Source organism: Podarcis gaigeae, assembly GCF_964106915.1.
Source record: "Podarcis gaigeae genome assembly, chromosome: 14".
NCBI lineage: Eukaryota > Metazoa > Chordata > Lepidosauria > Squamata > Lacertidae > Podarcis > Podarcis gaigeae.
The window spans coordinates 20,134,196-20,158,761 of record NC_139690.1 but is presented as its reverse complement, the minus strand read 5'-3'; the positions used below and the strand labels follow the sequence as shown (position 1 = coordinate 20,158,761).

Here is a 24,566-nt window from a genome sequence, read left to right as displayed (position 1 = left end):
ATAATGTAATTTCAGAGGAAGCACTCTCTCTGTGTGTGTGTGTACATGTAAGCAGGTGTGTGGAATTGTGGCTGCCAGGTTGCTGACCAGTGACAAAACTCCCTTTGGGGAAAATAAAAAGTGGCTTCCTTCCCAAAAAGTCTTCCCAAATTACAAGAGTTCCCCCAGTTTGCCCCCTTTGAATAATCCAGTACCAGGGGCTATCGAATGGCCAAGCATTGCCGGCTCTGACTAGGAATGGTTTCAGACTTTGGTGGACCTCCATAAGTCTCACTTAGGAAACATAATATGTATGTGCATAAAGGAAAGAGAATGCATAGGTCTCACCCCACAGTTGGTCCTCAAAAATCTTGTCTCAGCTGTGTTTTTTGACACCTGCCTAGTGGAGAATTGATGTGCGCTGATTTCTTTCCCCAGTGGCTCGCTGCTTTGGAGGACTCCCAAACTCATTTTCCGAACCAGAGTCTCTGCTCCACAATGTTCTGTGTAAATCTGCCAGGGCTGGAATACAAGGATGTGTGGGAGGGAGAGGAAAGGGGGAGAAGAACCCCATTGCTGTGGTTCAGCCAGATTCCTTCTTAGGTCACTGCATGAGTGCAAATCTTAGAGCAGGCTTATATGCGTGGGCAGGGGTGAGCGAGATGTACTTTGCATTTTCTCACCAGCTATAGTTCTACTTTGTAGCAATTTTCAGGGATCTATTTCCTTTCCTTTCCTTTTTCTCTTTTGTTTTCTGCCCGGGTTGAGAACATTTCCTCCAGCTCTCCTGAGAACATGGTTTCCCCCCCTCGTCTATTTCAGAGTGTATTTTGGCAGATTACAGAAGTGGGTGATGTAAATCGTAACTATCTTTTTGCAGTTATCATTTATTTCCCCTCCCTTCCTTTGACACATTCTTTCACACCGTCAAGTCTAATCTGCACCAGGAGTTGGAGCGTCTTACCCCGGCGCAAGACCTTGTGGGTAATCCCACAAGAGCTGGGCTGCATTACATTTATTGTGCAAAAAAAGAAAGAAAGGGAAAGATCAAGAAAGAGAGAGGAAAAGGGGAGGATGCAAAAACAAGCAAGAAGAAGGTCCCCCCTCCTCCCGCCACAACTGTTTGTTCTGTGGAATTCAGAGCAGGTGCCAGAGGCGATGGTTTAAAACATTTGACATTCAAAAACGGCACACGACACTTCTGGCTTCTGCTCACCCTCAGTGGATTGGTCCCTTAAAAGAAGACTCTACATGCGAGTGGCGTTGCATATGCCTGTGATATTTCATTTGAAACTGTCACTATTTTAACAATAAGAGAAAGAGAAGAAAGGCAGTAGGGGACAAAATGTGCCTGCTGATGGTTTTGCAGACACTTCTGTACAAATCTCTGTGGGAAACGGGGGTTGTGCTCAACTCAAAGAGCAGCTGACGCTTCTTAATGCAGCAGAGAGGAAACCGCTGCATGTCGCAGGCAGCATTGATGCTCCGTATTTATCTCCTGCTCCATTTATGTGCATTAATAAAGGATCCTCCTAAATCCATTTGGGTCCCCTGCTTGAAATAAATTGTGCCCATCCCAGTTGCCTTTGCACCACAGAAGCAAGGATCAATTGGCCAACGACACAGTAATGAGAGAGGGAGGGTTGTATCGTTCCCCCAGCAAGGAGAAACCCAGCCTGGTTCCGGCCATTATTCTGGAGATGAGGAAGTTCAGACCTAGGGGCTAAATGCGGTCCTCCAGGATTCCCTGTCTGGTCCTCAGAATACTCCTCAGTTCTCACCATTGCTTCCCAGGCCAGACATCTCACTGGCCCTATTATGTATCCCAAATGTTTTTGCCTGTTTGGAATGTGTCTTTGAATACAGAAAATGACTCTTGCTTGTCAGGATGGTAGACTTTGGGCTTTCAAATTTCAGTGGCACCCTGAGCATCAGCAAAATTTGACACCTCCTGCCTCTCACCTTCCATTCTAAGTCATTGTTGGGGCGCCCTTGGTGGCACTCTCTTGGCTCAGCCCCTGGTGTTGGAAAAATTAAATTCATCTCTGTTCACAGGGAACCCCAAACAATGCAGTTGCCAAGGTTGTTGGTGGGAAACTCACAGGGTATTAGAACCAGGAAGGTGCCAAAGAGAATCAGTCAACCATCTCATCTGCCGGTTGGTTTCTCCAGTTTATTAGGTGTGGCCAACCAGTCCTATGTGAACAAGATGTTAGTGGTCTGTCATTCCAAAGCCTTTGTCTTTGTAGCTTAATGTTGCATGAGATACTGAGCTTGAAATTCAGGGCTGATTTCAGGGTAATGTTTTCCATCCTATGAAAGAGCTTTGTGGCAGAGGTGGAGGGAATCATCTAGCAAATGAAACACATAAGGAAATTGGGAACACAGGAAGCTGCTTTATATTGAGGCAGATCATTGGTCCATCTAGCTCAGTATTATCCACACAGACTGGGTTTCAGCTAAGAGTCTCCCCCACTCCTACCTGGAGATGCTGGGGGTCATTATTATTACATTTATATCACACCTGTTCGCCAAGGAACTCATAGTGGTGGACATTGTTCTTCTCCCATTCTCAATTTTATCTTTACAATAATAGCTCTGTGAAATAGGTTAGGCTGAGAGTCAGCGACTGGCTGCCCAAGGTCATCCAACAAGCTTTGTGACAGAGTGAGGATTTGAGCCCTGGTCTCCTAGATCCTAGCTTAATACTCTAACCACTTCACCACACTTCTGGTTCTTTTACATATTAAGAAAGCAAAATGCAGGATACCTCTTGCAGCACCATGTGCAGTTTGGCTCCTGGGTGGGGCCTTTATCCACACGGCATGTTGGCTCTGTCAGTTCATAATATAACAGCCATGTCACTAGGCCAAGGTGAATCCAAGCTCAAGCCATGAAATTGTTACCTTGGATATTACATGGCATATAGAAGGCTGTCCTAGTGCTCTGAGCTCAAGAGGACCCCTTGTAGAAATGAAAGGGGAGGAATCATAAACCCTACTCAAACGTGGCCCATAATTAACCTGTGGATATTATTAAAGGAAGTAACACAGTCAGGATTCATTGAAAGGATTAGAGATTTGCATTAAGTACAAAAATTGGATCTCTGCATCCTTTAGGCGGCTTTAGATTGTGGAGGCCATAAAGCTCCTTATTTTTCACTCCTACGATGTAGACTACATTGGAGTAGTCTGGCTTAGTCTCATGTTCTGAGTGAGGACGATGGAGTCTATGGTGCAGGGTACATAGCTCAATGGTAGATAAGGCTGTCTCAAGACATTTTGCTGCCTCAGGTGAAGGAGAAGACAGTATAACACCCCCCGACATACATATGACTGAAGTGTCTAAAACACAATAATTATGACCTCGGCAATATAAAATGATGCTTTAACATCAAGCTTGTGTGACAAGCAATTATAGGATTACTACTAAAGACCAAACAGATGGCTTTATGAGTCAACACATACAGAAGTGACACAGACAGGGAATAAATGGATTCACCTGTTCCTAGTTAGACACCTGCCTCTAAATTGAGCTGTGCTGTGCTCTACAGGTGTCTCCCCTGTGCAATCGACTCGCACGCGACCGTGTATACACGCAGCACCAGGAAATAAATAAATACATTTAAATCACGAAATAGCAGGAGAGAGCTGGAGAGTCCTTGTGGCTCACAAGGAGACCTTCCCCAGAGTCCAAAGAGGACTTCACTGAGCCCAAACAGACCGGAGGCACAGTGGGACTTTATTTAGGCTGCCCAGCCTCCTTGCCTAGCAGCTGACATGTGTGGTCGTACAGCAGCAGCAGCAGCAGGCACTTTTCCACATGTCCTCCAACCTCCACTCAGCTCCAGAGTTTCAAGCTGAAGAGAGAGTTGTGTGGAGAGAGAGCAGGAGAGAGAGTTAGACAGCAGGGGGGGGGATGGGCGTTTAGAGGCTCTTTAGAATGTGTTCACCACTTACATGATTTTCACTTATGCATGCAGGGAGGCAGAACATAACCCCATGTAAGTGGGAGGATGCCTGTACTGTGTCAGAATAGTGGTGTGCCTCGCCTCTTCACAATTCATCTGCATTTTTTTCCAATAATTTCCCATCAGTGAATGAGAAGATAAATTTAATTTGGGACCTATCCAAGGGGAGAGAAAACTTCAGTGACATTCTCATGGGTGGAGTGCAGGGTTTTTGATGCACTTACTTTTTAGGGGTGCCTATGTTTGCCCTTTCATGCCACACAAATAATCTCCCCAGTGGTCTACACTCTTCAGCCTTCCTGAATGCCAATGCTTCTATCAAAGCCCAGAGTAAGGCGTCACAGAATAACTGGGACTTTTTCAGATCAGGAAGTGTGGACAGCCAGGGAGGCTGCAAAGTGCTGGAGAAATGTTTAATGGAAAGGAAGAAGACCAATGTACCACCCTCGGCTCTTCACAACAATAAGGGAAAGGCAAATCCCCACAGCCACTGAAATCCCAAAGAAATCCTGAAGTGCCTCAAGAATGGCCAAAAAAATGGAAGCTGCTTTTGCAGAGGGGAAGAAAACATTTAAGCAACTGGAGAATAGACTCTGGCACACCACTAGATCAATGGTACAGCAGTACTAAACTGGGAATTATTCAGCAGGGAGAGAATGGGAAAGGGAAGTTGCTCACATGTAGGTAGGGATGTACGAAGGCATAGCTTTCTGTGTCTCCCTGCAGTGGTTGCATGCAACACCGTTTCCATTCTGCGGCAGTTTGTCTTTCTCCAAAAACTGTTATACATTTTGCCATCCATGTAAGTTACATAATATCACCCTCGTTAACATTTTCCCACCCTATTCATTTCAGTGCAAATGAAATGCAACGCAAATCAGGAGCATGTAATCAATTATGTATCATTTGCAGTTGGAAAGCAACAACAGTGAATACCAATAATATTTGCTGGACTGATTTCTGTTCTGGACATGGGACAAATAACTGAACGTGGCCAATTTTTGCTCCCATTTCCATTGGAATTCTCCAACATCCCTAGTGGTAGAGCATATGATTTGCATTCAGAAAGTGCCAGGTTCAATCATGGACATCTCAGAGTAGGGGTGGAAATGGGCCCTGCCTGAAACCCTGGATATCTACTGTCAATGTTGGAACTAGATGAACCAATGGTCTGACTTCGTGTATGGCACTTTTCTATGTCTGTGTCTCATGGAATGTGCAGTCTTGGCTCAGTATGGCATGTTCTTCTCAAAGTGTCTTTCATCCTTCTTAGGAAACCTGTATTGAGAACCATATGTTCCATGGAGGCTGGTCTGGATTTCTTCATCCCTTCCTAAGTCTGTAGACAAATTACATATAGGGAAGCTTACTATGCCCCTATTTTGTTGTTATGAGCAGGAAACAATATCTGTGCCCTCTACAACAGCACAGAAAGGGGGGGGGAGGGACTTCTGGATCCGTTATACCATGGCAACCTCTCCCTTCAAAATACTAATCAGTCTGTAAAACTCAAGGCAGCCACAGTGCTGAAATGTTTCCTGTGGTTTTATGATTCCCGGGGGCATTATTTGGTGATATGAAGAAACTTTTAAAAAATACCCACAACCTCTGAGCAGAAACGTAATAACAATAAAAACCATAATATACCTGAGAAGCACCAAACTGTAATTGTCCTTGCTCTGGTTAGCGATTCTATTGGGGCCCCACATTGCTTTGATAAACCTGATAGCTCATGTGTAACAGCTGGAGACCCTTGATTACCTGTTAACACACACTGTTCACGTCAAACAGAGACTGGGTTTTACTTTTCAACTCAGTGAGATCATCCGAGTGCTCCTACTTTGTGATTCGCTACCTCTTCCCGGCGTGCACGGGGCGGAGGGGGGGGGAATAGGAATTCAATTTAGTTTGCATTTAAATGTGAACCCACCTACTGTAATTTGTGCTTTCCAAAACAATACATGAACCAAAACACAGCCATTCTTTGAAATTTGCACCTCTCCAAATCTTGCAGTGCATTTCTCCAGCCAATGAACATACAGTGGAACCTCGTGTTACGTACCGTCCCCTTGAGAACGCTGCAGGTTATGAGCTCTGCTAACTGGGAAGTAGATGCTCCCGGTTACAAACTTTGCCTCGGGATGCGAGCAGAAGTCATTCAGCGACAGTGCGGTGGCAGTGGGAGATGTCATTAGTGAAAGTGCACGTCATGTTATAAGTGGTTTCGTATTGAGAAGGGACCTCTGGAATGAATTAAGTTCATAACCAGAGGTACCACTGTACTCGGGTAAAGTAGTTTTGTGTGTTAGTGTGGAAACAGGGATCCTCCTGATCCCTGGGTACCAGATTTCTCTCTTTCGATGCTTGGGTACTGAGGTTTAATCAGAGTTGACAGGCTGAGCTTCTTCTTTTTTGTTCCTTGTAGAGGGGCAAAGGGAGAACATTTCCTCCAGCTCTCCTGAGAACATGGTTCCCCCCTCGTCTATCTCAGAAATTCAGACTGGGAAAATGAGACGAGAGAAATCAGAATCCACAGATTTACCCATCCTTGCTCTACCCTGAGTTGTTCAAAACCAACAGGTGTTATTTTTTATTAATTTGGCAGAATCAGTGCACACTGGCAAAGGGTGACATACAATATGTGCCCCAAGGACCTTACAATTTGAATTTCAGGCTGGTGAGAGAGGTGGGAGAGCATGTTAGGGCACCTCCAGATAACCTGTTCATTGAACCTTGCTAAGTTTTCAGGGACATTTCATGGCATTGGCTATTTGATCAGCATTCATTTCTGATTTCACAGAATCAGAGAATTGTACAGTTGGAAGGGACCATGCATTTGTTTTGGTGGCGATCAGATGATGCTATGCCAAAGAAAACATTACTCCATACTTCCCAGTGCATCTCCACAGTATTCCCCTTATCATTAAAGTCCACTCTGTGAGGAAGTGGGTGTCAGGAACTAGGAGCCAGATTTTGGCATGATCTCATGAGACCTCTCCGGAAATCGGCACTGGGTAGTGGCACTGCTTCAGCAGCGGTGGAGGTGGCTAGGCAGGTGGGGTGCCTGCAGGGGGCAACGCCTCTAGGGCTTCTGCCACCTGAGGCAGCTGCTTCACCCTACCTCATGGGTGGGCTGGCTCTGCTGCTGTCTCTAACACAGAGGAATCTACTGCAAAAGGTCCAGGAAGAGCTGGGGCTCCCCTACTGCATCACTGCAGGAGATTACTGGAGAAAGTTAGGCCCCTTTGAGTGAAGCAAGACCTTGCAGTACAAGTGGGACAAACAACGAGGCAGCACCTGCTACTGATACCAAATAAGGGCTTTCCCACCATCTTTTTCTTGCTGGAGCATCTTCAGAGCTCTTTGTTCCCCAGAGCACTGCCTGAAACCCACTTCATGTCCAGAAGCTTGTAAGCATAGAAATGGGCCAGATGGGGGCAGGGTATAAATAATAAATTATTATTATTATTATTATTATTATTATTATTATTATTATTATTATTATTATTATTAGCAGTAGCAGCTCATGCCACAAAACCAAATATAAAGTACCAGAAATAAATATTTTTGCAGTGAAAAAATGTGTCCTCTAAGGGAAAAAAATAATAATTAAAGGTGGAAGTGAAAAAATAACCCTGGATCATATACAGGAGAAACCCTGGCAAGAAATTCAGAGCAAGCAGAAAGTCATTACTTAAACAGGCTATCGGAACTACACAAATAATTACAAAGAAAGGTCTAATATTTAGTTTCAACGTGTTCACAAACAATCCCTTTCCATTATTCGGCAAACTGCCCTCTGGAGGAGCCACAAAACTAGACAGAAATACATTAATTATTAGACCTTTGGATATTGCTGTGGCTGGCAGAAGCATTATCGAACAAAGTTCATCTAAAAATAGGGAGGGCAAGTGTGTTAGAGATCCATGCAAAGGATCAGGAAAGCAGAGTCCAAAAACGCATTGATGAACTGAGGATTTTCTTCTTTTAGAGACGAAATCCTTCCAAGTTTGAAAAATTGACCTCTGGTTGGCAGCAGAATAATCCAGGTGTTCTCTCTGGGGACAGCGGCTTTGCATTATCTGCCTTGTTCCTAGCCAGGCTATACATGTATGCACCACACTGAATGCTCTCTGCATCACAATAGCTTTACACACACAGTTGTAATACCCTGAGGCTGGGTATAAATAAATTGACAGTCTTCTTCCTTGCTAATTCCATCAGCGAGATCTCGGGCAGCATACTAATAGGAGCCATCCTTAGCATGCTGGAGAGCAAACATGGAAGCAAACTTGAACAGTCAGAGTCCTCTGGATGTCTGCAGTCTTTCAGTTTGCCCAGCCAGGCTTCCCTGCTGTCATGCCTTCACTGCAGATGTACCTTCCTATCCATTGCCTTCATCTAGAGCAGTGGTTCCCAACTGGGGGTCCTTGGGCACCAGGGGTTCCACATAACACACCCAGGGGATCTGCGTCACCTTTCACATAATGAAAACTACCATACAGTCATTCCTCATGTTACTTTTGCTTCAGGTTGAACATTTTCAGGTTGCGTTCTGCGGCGACCCGGAAGTACTGGAAAAGGTTACTTCTGGGTTTCGCCATTCGCACATGTGCAGACACGCAAAATGACGTCACACGCATGCGCAGAAGTGGTGAATCGCGACCCACGCACTCGCAGATGAGAGTTGCATTCTGCTCATGTTGTGAGTGGGCCTCCAGAATGGATCCCATTCGCAACCAGAGGTACTACTGTAGAGATATCATTCCCCCCCCCCCAAAAAAAATTAGGTGTTCCATGGTGTTATAAGAAAAAAAAAAACTCTGCTCCTTTCCCCTTATGCAGTGGTATCCAAACTTTTTTCAAAGAGGGCCAGATTTGATGAAGGGCCATGGGGACTGTCCAAAGGGAGACCAAAGTTGTTGGCCTTTTTTTAGGATTGAAGTTGGGGTTCGAGATATTGAGCTTCTTTTTGGACTGTATTTGCTGATGGTTTTTAAAAGGATTTTACCCCAGGAAGTAGACTGCCACAGGCCCCCGAAATGGACTTTGGACATGCCTGTCTTATGGGGTATCCAAGAGCCTGTATAGAGTCCTTAAGTGGGTTCCCTATTGGTAGGAGAAAATACAGTAACAGACACCAACAAGAGTATATTGAGAAGCAAAGTAGCTAGTAAGCCTGATCTTTATTAACTGCTGCAACAGGGTCCTCACTCACCACACGCAGGAGGGAGGAGAGAACCCAGAACAATGGTGTGCAAGCGCTTATATAGAAGTTGCCCACCCTGTAGCCCAAGGCCCCCCCAAAAACACCATGCATACATCACAGAAGGAGGTGGTCTACAACAGAAATACATCACAGGAGGCAGTCTAAAGTAGAAATCCTGTTTGCCAGGATACCTGATAATGGTCACTTGATTGCCTTACTTGGGCAGCCTGGCCATTCTTTTGTGATGGTTCATAGTTTAGTTCCTGAATCCAGGTCACAGGCTCACCCTAGTCATACACAAATATGTCCTTAAGACAGGATTTGCAAGCAAAATGACAATGGGAAGGCTTTCCCCATTTCCCTCTCTTACTGCAGAGGCATATTTGAGTTAACTGGGAGAGTTTAAATGGCTTCAGGATTGCTCTCCTGTACTATTTCAGACACGCGGTTTATATACTTATGTGTTTTTGCCTTGTACATTTATGAACATTTAATATATATTTGAAACCTTAGAATTCTTATAACAATGGCTTGGCTTTTGAAAACTAGGGGTCCAAGGAATTAGCTAATTGGGAACCACTATCTAGAGGTCTCCTTGAGGATCATGTCCAAATCCTTAGGAGTTGGATGGTCCTCCTGATGGGACAAGTTTCTGTTTGAGCCACCATCTCTCCCTCAGACCTAGGACTTGCTTGGTCTTGACATCAGAGGCCATACCCACTCAGCCTTCACCTCCTCCAAGGATTCTGGCTCCTTCGTCCAGGTTGAGCCTGATCCAGGACTTGGTGTAATGCTGGGGCCTCCATGCCTTCCTGCAATTAATCCAGAATGCGGCAGCTAGACTGGTGACTGGGAGTGGCCGCCAGGAGCACATAACACCGGTTCTGAGAGATCTGCATTGGCTCCCAGTATGTTTCCGAGCACGATTCAAAGTGTTGGTGCTGACCTTTAAAGCCCTAAACGGCCTCGGTCCTGTATACCTGAAGGAGCGTCTCCACCCCCATCGTTCAGCCCGGACTCTGAGATCCAGCGCCGAGGGCCTTCTGGCGGTTCCCTCATTGCGAGAAGTGAGGCTACAGGGAACCAGACAGAGGGCCTTCTCGGTAGCGGCGCCCGCCCTGTGGAACGCCCTCCCATCAGATGTCAAAGAGATAAAGAATTACCTGATGTTCAGAAGACATCTTAAGGCAGCCCTGTTCAGGGAAGTTTTTAATATGTAATGCTGTACGGTTTTTAACACTGATTGGGAGCCGCCCAGAGTGGCTGGGGAAAACTCAGCCAGATGGGCGGGGTATAAATACTAAATTATTATTATTATTATTATTATTATTATTATTCCTCTGATGAGGAATCCCCTGACTGAGAAGTGGCAGTCATTTTGCTTCAAAGCCCTGGGCACAAAGCAATCTGGCTGCAATCCATGGCCCTGTGGCAAGGGGGAGGCAAATGAAACAGGCAGCCTGGCCCCTGAATGCCTCTCTGCAACATGCGTACACACCTTTCCTCTGCCCCAGCCAGCAATCGCAATGCACATTTTTTTGCTAGTTAATAATAGCCCCTAATCTGAGTCACAAGCATAGAAAGGAAACACAGCCATGCTGGAACGTAGCTCCCACCTTGGGAAGCAGCTCGTTGCTGTTACTAAGGAAACCTTCTTTGGTAGTAATGGCAATGGGAGCCCGTGTCAATGAGCTTTGGCAGGGAGGGGTTGGTGCGGCAGGGCCAGGCTGGCTTGATAGCAAAGGAGCTGGGCAGCGCGGCAATTGAGCCTGCCCTCTGTGCGAGAGCTTCGATGTATGCATTTAGTAAGGGTCAAGGAGGGCCAAAGCAGAGGGGAGTTCACAGGCACTTTCTCACTTCCCTGCATGCACCAGGGTCCAATTCCCACCGCCCCAGGATAGAGAGGCTCCCATTGGAAATAATTGAGAATGGCTTTGTGTCCTGCAGGGAGCAAATGAGGACCCTGTGACTATTTCATTTCATCCTCGGTGCTTTTTCAGCAGTCAGCATTCAGCAGGATGGGGAGACATAAAAGGTTTTGCAGTTGTCTGGGCTGGAGTTAGCATTGCTTTGCTTGCTGAAGCTGAGTCGTGGCGGTTTAAAGGAGCTGGATACAGTTTCACATGCTGTTTTTTTTTTAAATAAAAAAATTTAAAAATATATTTTTTTAATGGAAAGGAGGTGGGTGGATTCGGCGTGGGCTGAGGAACTTTCCTTACAATATGATTGGAATTAAAACTAGCCTGCATTCACACTCCCCTTTATTGTGTACTTGCTGAGTTTCCGGTGCTGGGTTTTTCATCCAAAAATGCACATGTAACCTTGACATTGTTATAAATATTACTGTTCAATGTGTTGTTTCTCAAACCGGCTTCACACAGATTGGAGTCCTTAAGCCTTTCCCAGTATGATGTGATATTAAGCCTTCTCACTGGATTGCAAGGGGTTGGATTAGATGACCTTTGGCTTCCCTTCCAACCCTACAGTTGTGATTCTTAGGTGTGTTTCTTGTAATTGGCTTCCTGTTGTTTGCTTGTTCTTCAACAAATGATCCTTTGCTTATGTTCCCTTTACCCATCTTCCTTTTTATTTCTGCCCCTGTTAACGATGGCAGTCACATCCACACCATTTATGGAAAGCATATTTATAACACTTTAAGAGCCATGGCTTCCCTCAAAGAATCCTGAGAACTGTAGGTTACTCCCTATGGAACTACAATTTCCAGTACTCTTAACCAACTACAGTTCCCCATGATTCTTTGGGGGAAGTCATGTGCTTTAAATAGTGTGTATGTGACCTGAGTGTGTTTGCCTTCTTGGCTCCCCCAAGAAGGATGCAGCTCTTTCCCCCCAAAAAGAAGGAATCTGAATGGTTCACTGGTGCAATCAAAGGAATGATACAGCTCAAATGGGCAGCTCTCATGAAGGCTCAGCATTACTATCCATCTGCCAATGGACCATCCTACTGGCCCTACATTGGTTGGGATTGTCATTTGCTTCTGCCCTCTTCCTCAGCAGGAACATGTAGCAAAATGGTGGTCTCACTGTTGGGAGTAAAGCAACAATGCTTGCAATTAGTTACATGAACCAGTAGGGGCGATTGTCTTTCTGCCTATCTGTCCTTCCTTCTCATCTGTTCCTTCTCTTTTGGTTACTTCCTTTCCAGTTTTTACGCCTTTCTTGCATCTTCTCCAAGTTAGTCCTTTCAAGCCACTCAGTATGAGTTAGCATGTACCAGTGCCTCTGTTTCGGCCTCTGCTAAAACCTGAACCCAGAATTTGCTTTGTTTTCTGTGACTAATAAACCTTAAACCTGTCTTTATCTCTTTCATGCAGTAATCTTGTCAGCCTGTTTATTTCTGTATACCACTGCAATATATTTGCCAAACTCCAACACACTCTCAGTCCTAATTTGGTGACTTCGTTTGGAGCTCTGATGGTTTCCATTTATGTGTCCCCAGGGTCTACAAATAGGGACTTGGGAACTGGAGGAGATGGGAGCCAAGTTTTGCCTTGGGCTCCTCATCCTGCAGCTTAAATCCCTGCCTTGCAGCAAGAAGGTGATGGCACAAGCAACAGCTCTGCTGGACGTGGAAGAGGAAATCACAGACCTCCGAGCCCAAAGGTCAGAATAGCAGCACAATTTGCACCTGATTTTGTTCCCAACATCTGTATGTAGCCTCAATGGAAGCACTAGGGTGGCTACCTAAACAACATACACATTTGCATAAATTTTCATAACTAGCTGCACAAATATAAGATGGGAGACACCTGGCTTGTCAGTAGTACATGTGAACAGCATCTAGGTGTTAGCAGCTTCAAGGCCCTTACAGTTCTCTTGTCTTATGATTTGCTAAACTGGACATGGATCAGAGAGCCCTCCAAATAGAGGATTCTTTCAAATAGAGGACTATCCACTGTAAAATAGGACACATGGCCACCCAATTCAGATTAGTGACTGTTCTTGATCCTCAAGGCATCAGGCAATGGGATTTTTTTTATTGTGTGGTGTAATACTTATCTGATGCTATGTTGCCAGCCAGATAGCAAGTTTGCTAGTAAATTCAATATTGTGATCTGAGGCACAGAAAGGAACCAGCAAAATAAATTCTTTTAAGTGCATGGGCTGATTCCCACCTCCCCCAGGTAGGTTTTTCGTATTTAAAGTCTTAATGCTACTTGAAGAGTAGATGCTTTTACTATTGCCTAAGCCTCTCTGTGTTTCCCAAGTCTATTTCTGAGAGCTGTAATGGAGGTTTGCTGGAGATGGGGATAGATTGTACGTCCAAGTTGGGGCAATAATATTTCCTTAAAAGTGTGTGCAACAACAAGGCTACAAAGAGAATGATTGTCTCATGCAACTGGCCTTACAGAGTTTGTGGACCCAAGTAAATTGGCCAGATCCAAGATATGATTACTTCCTGGACACATGGCTACATGCCAACCTAACACCTTTCCAAGAACAGCATAGAAAGAAAGCACAATTTGCAGAGAGTTGCAGCTCACATAATGGGTCTCCCATTGAACTCATCCCACCTTCCATTTCCCCCAGAAAGCAATGGTATCCCCCCCTCTCATTGTTGCAGATATACCCCGTAATTTATGGTGGGTTCCCATTCTCTCCCTTCAGGGATGCTTTAACAGCCATTAGCACCACCTGTTCGTGTTGCTGGAGACCATATTTACAGTCTTGTTCATCATTTTTAATGTTTATGGAAGGAGAGAGAGAGAGAGAGAGAGAGAGAGAGAGAGAGAGAAGGGGGTAAATAGCCTTAAAAATAGAGACATTTCTTTAGATTAGTCATGCTCGCTTGTACATGTGAGCGTATAAATGAAGCAATTACTGTGTGTTCCAAACACCAGCCGTGCCACGGACAGCCGCCTGACAAGCAATCCGTGTGTCATTAAAGGGAGCTATTCAAGCCTGGCCAGACGGATGGATTCCAGGCATAAATCAAACCTGACTTCAGAGCAGGAGAGCTGCGGAAGCCTTTTGAGTTAAAATAACTTGGAGATAGGGAAGGAACATTCCAAACACCTGGCAAAGCCAAGAAATTTCTTTAAAAGGCAGATAGCTGTTGCAGGAAGGCAGGTGGTGGTGGTGTTGAGGGTCAAGTCAGCTCAGAGGCAGAAAGGCACCAGGAAAAATTGAGGGCAGAACGAAGTCCATCAGCATCACTGGCTTTCATCTTGACCTGGACGCAAAGCATGCTGTTTGTTCTCTTCTTCTCCTTTTTGGTGAATTGAGTTTATTTCATCCCTCTCTTGCATCCCAGCCTTGTGGGGTGGAGAGTGAGAGATCCTGAGAACAAGATGTGCTGAAATAACCGTGAGAAAATTCATTTGAGTGCAGGTTCTTTTGACCAGATGGGAAATGGTGTGGTGCTCAAAAAAGTGACATTGCGCAGCCGTGTTTCCATATCATTCTGAGACTAAGCCAGCGTCTATGATAGGTGTATCCAGAGGCATCCAGTAGCCAAAGCAGCACGGAGGGTGAGGTTGCTGGGGTGAGCAGGATTTATCGGCAATCCCCTTCGGTGGAAGTGAAGCCTTGGTCCAAAGCTCTGTATCTCTTTCTTAATGTGACCCGTTGCTTTTCTTGATATGCACCAAGCCTGATGTCTTCATGAGACCAGGGGGAGACTTTTAATTAATTGCCAGGTTTTCTGACATGTCATCTAGCTCAGTAGTCTTCCACAGTTTCAGATACAGGACTCAACTTTAACCCAAACATGCATTTGAAGATCATCGACTCATAGAATTGTAGAGTTGGAAAGGGACCATGAGGGTCATCTAGTCCAACCTCCAGCAATGCAGGAATCACAGCTAAAGAATCCCTTGGGAGATGGCCATCCAATCTCTCTTTAAAAACCTCCAATGAAGGAGAGCAGGGCCGTCTTTACCTGGGGGTGCAAGGGGTGCAGGGCACCCCCGCACCAAATTCTGGGGGGTGCCAAATGTATACCTACTGTATACCAGTCCCTCTCGATCGGCGGCAGTGAAAAGCAATGGAGCAAAAGTCCCCTCTAACCTCCTCCATCGCTCTGTTACTCTGCAGCGTCAAATAGTCCCAAAGAGTCAGGAAACAAAAGCAATTATTTCTGCTGTGTCATTGTTACAGGTGAGTGATCTCCCTCCCCCCAAAAAAAAGCTCAACAACTTGGGGCAGCTCAACTAAATTTGAGGGTGCTGGGTGGAGTTTTGCTCCCTGGCGGCTGAAGGAAAATCTACCAAACCAATTTCTTGGCTTATTTTAACCATGCATTTGTCTGGAGGTGCTGCTGTTCTTGTGACCCACCTTAGCTCAAGACACAAGTCAGTAGTGGGTCCCAACCCACCAGCTGAAGATCAATAATCATTCTAGCGGGCTTAAGTTGATCCTTTAGTGTGTGTGTGTTGCTGTTTCTACTGCCAACATCTGTTTTTATTATTCTGCTGCTTTCAGAATTGTGACTATGTTTTGTAATGGTTTTATCCTATTATACACTCTTCAAAATGATGGGTGGCTTATAAAGCCATAAAGGAACAGCGAAAGTATGTGGTGGATACATGGTTGTGAATTGTATCTCTTCTCTAACTTTTCAGAAGCAATGCAAGACTCACGTTTTGGGGCTGGTTGAAACGTTTTATGGCTGTGTTTGGTATTGCAATCCTTTGCGACAGCATTTAATTGAATTTCTGTTAACTTAATGACAGCTTCCTTGGTGGCTTTAAACTGTGTTATGGCTTTAAAATCATTGTAAGCCTAACGCTTTAGACTCAGAATAAATATGAGCAAAGTCTGCATACGGATATACATAAAGAAAATTGATCACTACATTGATCGCTACAAAAGGATCCTGAAAGAACACACTACCAAATATTACCCTATGTATCCGCCTTATCCTGGTCTACCTGGTCTGCTTAACACAGTATAATCTAGTCTTCACTGACTGCAATTCTTGGAGGTCCCGTGTAGATTGAGGACTTTCCCTGCTACCTGAGATCCCTTAAGAAAGGGGTGGGCAACATACAGCCTAATGGTAGCATGAAAACCTTGGCCCAATTTAATGCAGCCCTCGGCCTGTTCTCATGTGTGTGGCAAGGAAAAAAAGGGGGGACGGAAGAGCATAGAAGAAAGTGAGTTCAGGGCAAGGAAGGGTGCCCATTCACTTTGGGCCATTCAGCCCCCGACTGATTATCCCCAAAGGATCATGGCACTTGACAGGTGAAAAAGGGTTCCCACTCTTGCATGAAGAGAGTTTTAGGATCAAGCCTGCTACCTTCTGCATGCCAAGGTATTGCAGTTGACCTCTAATCCTTGACCTCTCCCTGAATGTGAAATGAGAGGTTCATTTACACTACAACTTTTCACAACCTTTGGCCCAACAAGACAAACACAACCCAGAGGTCTTGTCCATAGCCTGTTACCTAGAGAAGACCAAGAGAGTCATATAAATTAACTACAGATGCCAGATATCGAACCCGGGACCTTCTGTATGCAAAGCATACACTCTGCCGCCGATCAATTGTCTCTTCATCTTTACTGATCCCCCTTCTCTTACAAATCTCTATTCTTTGTCTCCTATACAAGTTTCCCTTTGCTCCAGCACCTGATATAGCTGGCAGTGTCACTCTCCAGGTGAGCATTGTCTTGCGACAGCAACTGATTCTACCTGTCAGGTCTTATCTGTATAGATGCCCTTTAATGCACCTTTCTCAACTGTTTCAGCACCACGTCTTTTCCAGAATGGAACTGACAGCACACCTTCCTCCTTTCTGAACTCACCTGATCAGAGACATTTGCAAAGGGCATTGCCAGTGTGGAACACTTGGTTGGAAAGTTAGGCTTTGTGTTATTTGTCATGTTGGCTCAGAGACAGTACAATATGACCACTTCTGTAGCTGACATTAAGTGATCTTTTAGAACAAAAGTGGAGCTGGAAGCATTTCCCGTTGGTAGCATGATGAGAGCAACATATCCCCTAGCTTAGTGATAGGGTTGACTCTATAATAAGATGTGAGGGTTAGACTAGGGATTGGGAGAGAAATTCAATTTAGTTTGCAGAGAAAGGCGAATTTATCAGATTCACATATTCCAAAACAATGTGAGAATGGAAATACACCCATCAGCAAAAATTAGCAATTATCCATAATTTTGAGATGCTGTTCTCCAACAACCATTGTTGACAAAAATGCATTTATTAGTGGAAAGTCTGCATAAAAAATAGTAGTGAAAATAACATGAAGCAATGTGTTATAATGTGGATAATTGCTTGCCAAAATGTATATATTAGTCAAAACTGCATACAAAATTCTGTTCATTAGGAGAAATTTGCATCCAGATGCTCATGAATTTTTTTAAAGAATTTTGTTAATTTATCCTAATATTGAAGCCAGTGGAACTTACTTCTGAGTAGGCATGGTTAGAATTGCAGCTTTCATCCCTCTAACAATGAAAAGCTTTAATGAAGTCAACAAACAAAGCTTTAGGAAAAAAGTAAAGCAATGAAACTCCTGTTTGGACTGCAACAATCATATGTCAATGGATATGCAAGGCAATATGTGCATGTTAAAAAATAATAATACAAAACATTCATAGCAAGAATCAAAGACCACCCAATTGTTCCCTTTTTGTGCCATATATCCATGGTTCTGGCAATGGAAGAAACTGCATATCACTCCTGCTGGTCAACATTTTCTTTCTTTTCACCAATGTAATGTTAGAATGAAGGCAGAAAGCATTGTCCTCACTCTGAAATTTATATAGGTGTCATCATATAGCCAAATCTCATGATTTATCTGAAATCATTTTGAAGCCAAATAAGAGAAAGGGCAATATTCCACGCCCTCCTTCTTAATTGGCTATACACAGAGCTACATGGTACCAACTCAAGCCAGATTAGAGTGAGGGCAATGGTTCCTGCCTTGAGTCTTATATTTTGCACCTAAAACAGGGGCAGCCAGTTTTAGGTGCAAAATGTTGTTGCCACCAATAGGAAGGCCAGATACTTCATAGGTGTTTGCAGAGAAACAAAACCATAAAGAATAAAAGAGAAAAGAAAAATCTTTTTTTTTTTAATTGTGTGCATGCCTAGAGGTTGTTTTTTGCTTTCAAACGGGTGGCAAAATTGGAAGAAGGTATTTCAGCTATATGATGGCTTCCTCAGAATGCTCTAGGAACATACCTGAAAGCGTCACGGCTGTTGCATTCACAGAACCTCTCCCTATCACCTCAAACCTCCAGGAGTTCTCTCAGCTAGGAAGATGAAGTGCTAGCAAACACTTTGGACATCATGTTTTTTGACAATAGCTTTCATGGCTCATTTGCCAGAAAAGCGATTAGGTTCTAGTCAACACTCTCTGAGTTCCTTCGCATTTGTCATGGCCAATGAGGAGACGGCAATTGTGATTGCTTCCTCTTCTGGAGAGAAACAAAAGCTCTATTAGGATAGGCATCCAGCTCGCTTTCCTAGCGCAGCTTTTTACTCCCTCCTGCTTTTCCTATTGTTCCTCCCATGAAGTTAGGCTTGGAAATCTCCTGTGTGCATTTCAAGAATTATAAAGCCATTTGTTTCCAAGAGAATGCTTCTGTGCTGAATGAGGGTTGCCCACAATAGTCATTTGAGGTGGCATATTAGTGGCATATTCAGTAGCAAATAATCCTGGACCCAACTGGACTTGGAAGCAGTTCCAGTAGATGTAGTAGGCCTCCTTTCTTGCTCCAACTCAGCGACAGCTTTGGGGTAGGGGTGGGGAATAAATTAAATTCAGTTCACATTTAATAAATTTTCACATTCCGATACAACATATGAACTGAGAAGCAGCCATCCTTTGGAACTGTGCTTGTCCAAATTTCACAATGTCAAGTAACTTGTGCAATTATGTACCTAAAGGCATCAAATGTGCACTAAAATGTACACGTTAGTGAAAATAACATACAAAAATGCATTGTATTAATGAAAAATGACATACAAAAATGTGTTTGTAAGAAAAAACTTCACACTGAAATGCCAGTGGATTTCCACAAGGACCTTTTCATTCATATGTGTGTGTTTATGTATAGAATCACAGTGATGCGGAAATGTGTAGAACTGATCTTAAGATTGGGAAAATGAGAAAACTAAGAGAAACATTGACAGATTGGGCTGGTTTTATTTATTTCATAAGCTTTATACATTGCCTGATTTTTTTTTTTTTTTGGGGGGGGGAAATAACCTCCTTCAAAGCAGTTTTTGAAGAGAATTTGTAATTTGACCCTTAGAGTTCTAAACCATGTGAGCAGCCTAAACAAATAGAAAGGGCTTTCTGCTATACAAAAGGGGTGAGGCTAGGGAGTATGTCCTGGTTCTCCCCTATTCTTCTACTCACATGAGGAGCCTTATAAACATAAGAGGAACCTTCCTGGATCAGGACAAAGGCCCATCTAGTCCAGCATCTTGTTCCAGTGGTGTAGCGTGGTTTGCAGGTACCAGGGTTGGTGGGGCACAGAGAGTGAATGGAGCCCACTGTGGCAGCCCAGCCCAACCCTCACCACTGACGCTGCCAGAGCGATCCTGGGGCCATGCTGTGCTGCCTGCTTGCCTGTGCATGGGGGAGGGAGCCCAGTCGGCCAACACAGCCCTTGGATCATCCCAGCCTTGCAAAGTGGCTCAGGTCTAGCAGGGCAGGGTGAGAAGGATGCAACAGCCATGCACCATTCAATCCCAGCCTCACAAAGCAAGGGTGAGCCTGGGATCGAAGGGCGTGTGGTTGTTGTGTCCTCCTCATGCTGCTCTGCCAGCCTTCTACAACTTTACAAGGCTGGAATGATCCTAGCATCGCAAAGAGGCTCAGGGCTGGCAGGGCGGAGTGTGGAGTGTGGAGCCAAATGCACAGCACCTCCCAGAGAAATGTGCCTGCAGCCATCGCCCTGTTCTGCTACACCCCTGTCTTGTTTTCAGCAGTAGCCAACAGGGTGCCTGTGGGATGTTCATGAGCAGGACCTGAGTGCAACAACCACTCAGGGGCTTTGACCTGAAGAGTGCTTTGTTATCCTTGCAGACTGCTCCATCCCTTTCTTTCTATTATGCCAGCTCAGTCCCAATGCCTTCTTCAGAGACTCAGTCATGCAGAGCTGGCGGTAATGAATATGTTTGGTATTCAGATGGACTCCACATAGGCATCCACAGGTGGGCCATTCTAATTCAGCGACTTTTCATTAATGCTTTTTCCCGAGCTGTCTGTGCCTTCCTCTGTTTGCTCATTTTCGTATTATCCGATTGACATTTTTTGATTATGAAATAGCCTAGGAGCTGCATGGCCCCTGAGATTGTTATCAAACACCCGACCAAGACTTGAGTGCCAGGCGGGGCTCAAATTGTGCACACCACTGCCAAGGTAATTAATTTATCAAATAGCATCTACTAAATCTGAGGACAGGGCGGGCGTGGGGTGCTGGTTTGGAAACTGAAACCGAAGACATCAAAGCTGGAAACTTCAAACCCCTACAATTGTGATGCTTGTTAATGTGATTCATGGAGGTTATTCAAATTACCCAAGAGCACAGGGCTACAAATAACCAGGCCCCATGTCTCCATCAGATGCATATTATCCAATCAACAACTGTTACTTCTCCTTTTCCTCCCTATCATGAAATAGCCCAGGGGCTGTATGTCCTGTGAGACAGTGCCAGATTTACGTATAAGCTAAACAAGCTATAGCTTAGAGCCCGACTCTCTTGGGGGCCCCCAGAAAATTTAAAGGAAAAAAACCTGGCTGTACATTTCCAAAATATAAGATAAAAAACAAATAAAATAAAACCTACATACAGCAACAGTGTTTTGTGTTGTGTAGGCTCCTATGATGTAAGTAATGGGCCCTGCCTGCTAGCCTGCTCCCTAAAATATCACTGGTTTGCTCATTTCTATATACAGTAGTACCTTGGTTCTCAAACTTAATCCATTGCGGAAGTCTGTTCCAAAACCAAAGCGTTCCAAAACCAAGGTGTGCTTTCCCATAGAAAGTAATACATATTTTGTTATGTGCAAATGGCTTTAGATACCTATTAGGTCCATAAATTACCATATAGCATATATTCAACACAAAAAAGTGGCAATTTGTTGTTGACAAAAGACAGCTGGACATATAAATGGCCCCATTACCTTCAGTAGCTTAGGGCCTCATCAAACCTAAATCTGGCTCTGCTCTGAAATCATTATCAAATGCCAAACAAAGAGTTGTCAGTTTCCCTTCAAGCTTTGACACTGCCTAATATAGGAAAGGTGGAAAATCTAGTCCAGAGCCAAGCAACATGGTCCCTTCCCAATTTCATTGCACTACAGCTCCCATCAGCCTAAGCCAGCATGGTCAAAAATCAGGGATGATGGGAACTAGAGTGCAACATCTACACAGCATGGCTTTCATACAACCAGCTAAGATAGAAGCAGTGCAGGTAGACTGATGGAGTGGCCACTGTTAGGTCACACAAGAGGGGGAAAGGAAGGCAAAGACGAGGGGTCAGCAAACTTTTTCAGCAGGGGGCTGGTCCACTGTCCCTCAGACCTTGTGGGGGGTCAGACTATATTTTTTTTTGGGGGGGGGAGAAATGAATGAATTCCTATGCCCCACAAATAACACAGAGATGCATTTTAAATAAAAGCACACATTCTACTCATGTAAAAACACGCTGACCCCTGGACCATCCGTGGGCCGGATTTAGAAGGTGATTGGGCTGGATCCGGCCCCTGGGCCTTAGTTTACCTACCCATGGCAAAGACAAATGGTCTCTGCTGGTCTCTCAGCTGCCACCAGGTGATGAACGAGAACCAGAGGCAGTTGGTTTCTCAGCAGAATAGATGGAAGCCAACCAGTTGCAGTACATTTCCAATCACAACCATTCTCTTTTCATAGGATCATAGAATTGTTGAGTTGGACCCCGTGGGTCACCTAGTCCAACCCCTTTGCAGCACACGAATCTCAACTTGATCATACATGACAGGTAGTCAACCAACCTCTGCTTAAAAATCTCCAAGGAAGGCGAGTCTACCACATCTCGTGGGGGTCTGTTCCACTGCCAAAAAGCTCTTACTGTAAGAAAGTTCTTCCTGATGTTTAGTAGGAATCTCCTTTCTTGTTTTATGGGAAAGCAAAAACAGGTGAAAGACTCACTAGTTGTAGAGGTAGGAGGCCTTCTATATTTTTATCAGATAAGAGACGAAGAGATTCTGGCACTTGTAGCTAGGGAAGGGGCAGAAAAATTGATTCAGTTTGCATTTAAAAGTGACCCTACCTATTTCTCAATTTCCAAAACAATATAAGCACCAGAATGCAGCCATCCTTCAAATATTGCACTTCTGCAAATTTTGCTTTTCAGTTCTCCAGCCAAATAATGTAAACCAAATTGCATATACTCAGGTAAAGTGTCCATAAAATGCATTTAACATAGAAAAATGCATTATTGTAAGGGAAACAGACAGTGCTTCCCCCCCCCCCCGGGGTACTCAAGGCTACGCAGTATGGGCACCTTTTTGTCTAGAAGAAAAGCACTGGTTAAAGTGGTATACAAACTTGTGTCTATTAGAAGAAGTTTGCACTAAAATGTTGATGAATTTTTACCATGATTTTTTTAAAACAAAATAATAATAATTCAGAAATTGAAAGGTTCAGAAAAAATGAGAAACCGAGGGAACTCAAAATTGACAGATTTTCCCATCCCTCTGTGTAGCTTTTCTCATCTCTGCATGAAAAGCTGCATCAACAAAGGCACCCTCTTCTACACAATGGCATGTGATCATCCTAGACCAGGGATGGAGAACCTTTGACCCTTGAGATATTGTTGGACTGCAACTCCCATCATCCCTACTCATTGGCCATGCTGGCTGAGGCTGTTGAGAGCTGGAATTCAACCACATCTGAAAGGTCACAGGATCCGCACCCTTATTGTATAGAGAAAAGCAGGAATATGTACATTCATAAAATGAAAAGACTAAAGTTAAAGGTGGCTTGTGGATCAGAAAAGATGGAAAACTAAGTCATAGCTTCTTCCTTGCACTCTCATGCTCACATTCCTAGATTCTTTTGTGTGTGAGAAGCTGCTTTTGCATGCTAAGACTGTCACTCAGCCTGTTTAAACAACTCTTCTCATAAACAGCCAGCCAATGTCCTTGATCCATCATTAAAAATGTCCTTGGCGGTACCATCAGCATCAGGTTTTGAGATGCTGATCTCGAGCAACTGCCTTCTATGGTCACCATTACATCAAAGGAGCTTGTAATATGCAGGATGGGGGGTGGCAGCGGGGGGAGTTTTTATTTATGTATTATTACGCTTATTCTCCCCAGAGTGGGTGGAGACCAATGCCTGAAGCAAACAAGGAGATGTAAGTTGTCCTGTCTACCTTGGTCCCAAGAGATGTACATATTGCAAACTGCGGGCAGGAAAACAAATTGCCAGGTTTAGTGGAGCCGAATACTGTCAAATACATAGCTTGGAGGAGAAGGTTGTGAATAAGGGAGTATGTGAAGTTGGTCACCATCTGCAGCTTGACAGGGGTTGAGGGGAGAAACTCATTCACCAAACCTCCCGAATTCACACCTATTGAACCAATGCATAACAAAAAATGTGTGTATTGATGAAAATAATATACAAGGATGCATCCTATCAGAGGGTTGTTGTATGCAAAGACTCAGGTGCTAGTCAAAATTGTGTACAAAAATGTGTCCTATTAGGATAAATGTGCATGAAAATGAGTACAAATTTTTCATGCATATTTTTTTTCTCATCTGACATTTCCCCCATATTTTGGAGTTGTGAATGTCCTGCTCCTGTTGCTGAAAGGGGGAACTGAAATGTTAGGGGAACTGCATTGTTCCATTTGTGTCTGTTTGTCCCCTGCCTGGTTTCTTCCCCATTCCCAAATTTGATACTGCACACCTGGCCAATTTTCTGTAGCTTTTTTTCAGGGCCTTCATGTTCTTGCATGTGTATCCTTTGCCTACATTCATTCCCCCCCTAATTATTTGTAATGAATTTTATAACACACAGGTTGCAGAAAAAAGAAATGAACTATATATCTCTTTGTTGTCACAATTGCCAATAAGGAAATATAAGATACAGCTATGCAATTTACTGCATCGATAATAAAACATACCAAGAGGGAAAAGATTTGTGGGCTATATTTATGTAGGGTTCCATAGTCTAAATCAAAACAATTACTTTTTTTATTTTTTCAAAAAGAAGAAGATAGCAACTGTAAACTGTACAAAAATCTAGACACCTGCATAGAGTCCCTTTCATTCCTGAGCTGCCGTGTTTGCTTCTTTGTCATTTTAATTTTATGTCATACATAGTCTCAAGCACTTTGGACGATGGACAGTTTTTAATTTATGTGAGGGTGGTTCCCCTGCCCCATGGAGGGCATTTTGCCAAGTCTCTCTTCCCACCCCCACATG

General features: G+C 44.1%; 1 protein-coding gene across 2 annotated transcripts in view; it reads left to right on the top strand.

Annotated features, from left to right (window-relative positions):
- AGBL1 (AGBL carboxypeptidase 1) overlaps positions 1–24,566 on the top strand; it is a 399,614-nt gene that overhangs the window by 260,172 nt on the left and 114,876 nt on the right. For both annotated transcript variants that reach the window (XM_083712535.1, XM_083712536.1), the window contains exon 22: positions 12,618–12,781. In XM_083712535.1, the coding sequence (XP_083568661.1) occupies positions 12,618–12,781 (164 nt within the window). The remainder of the gene's footprint in view (positions 1–12,617; positions 12,782–24,566) is intronic.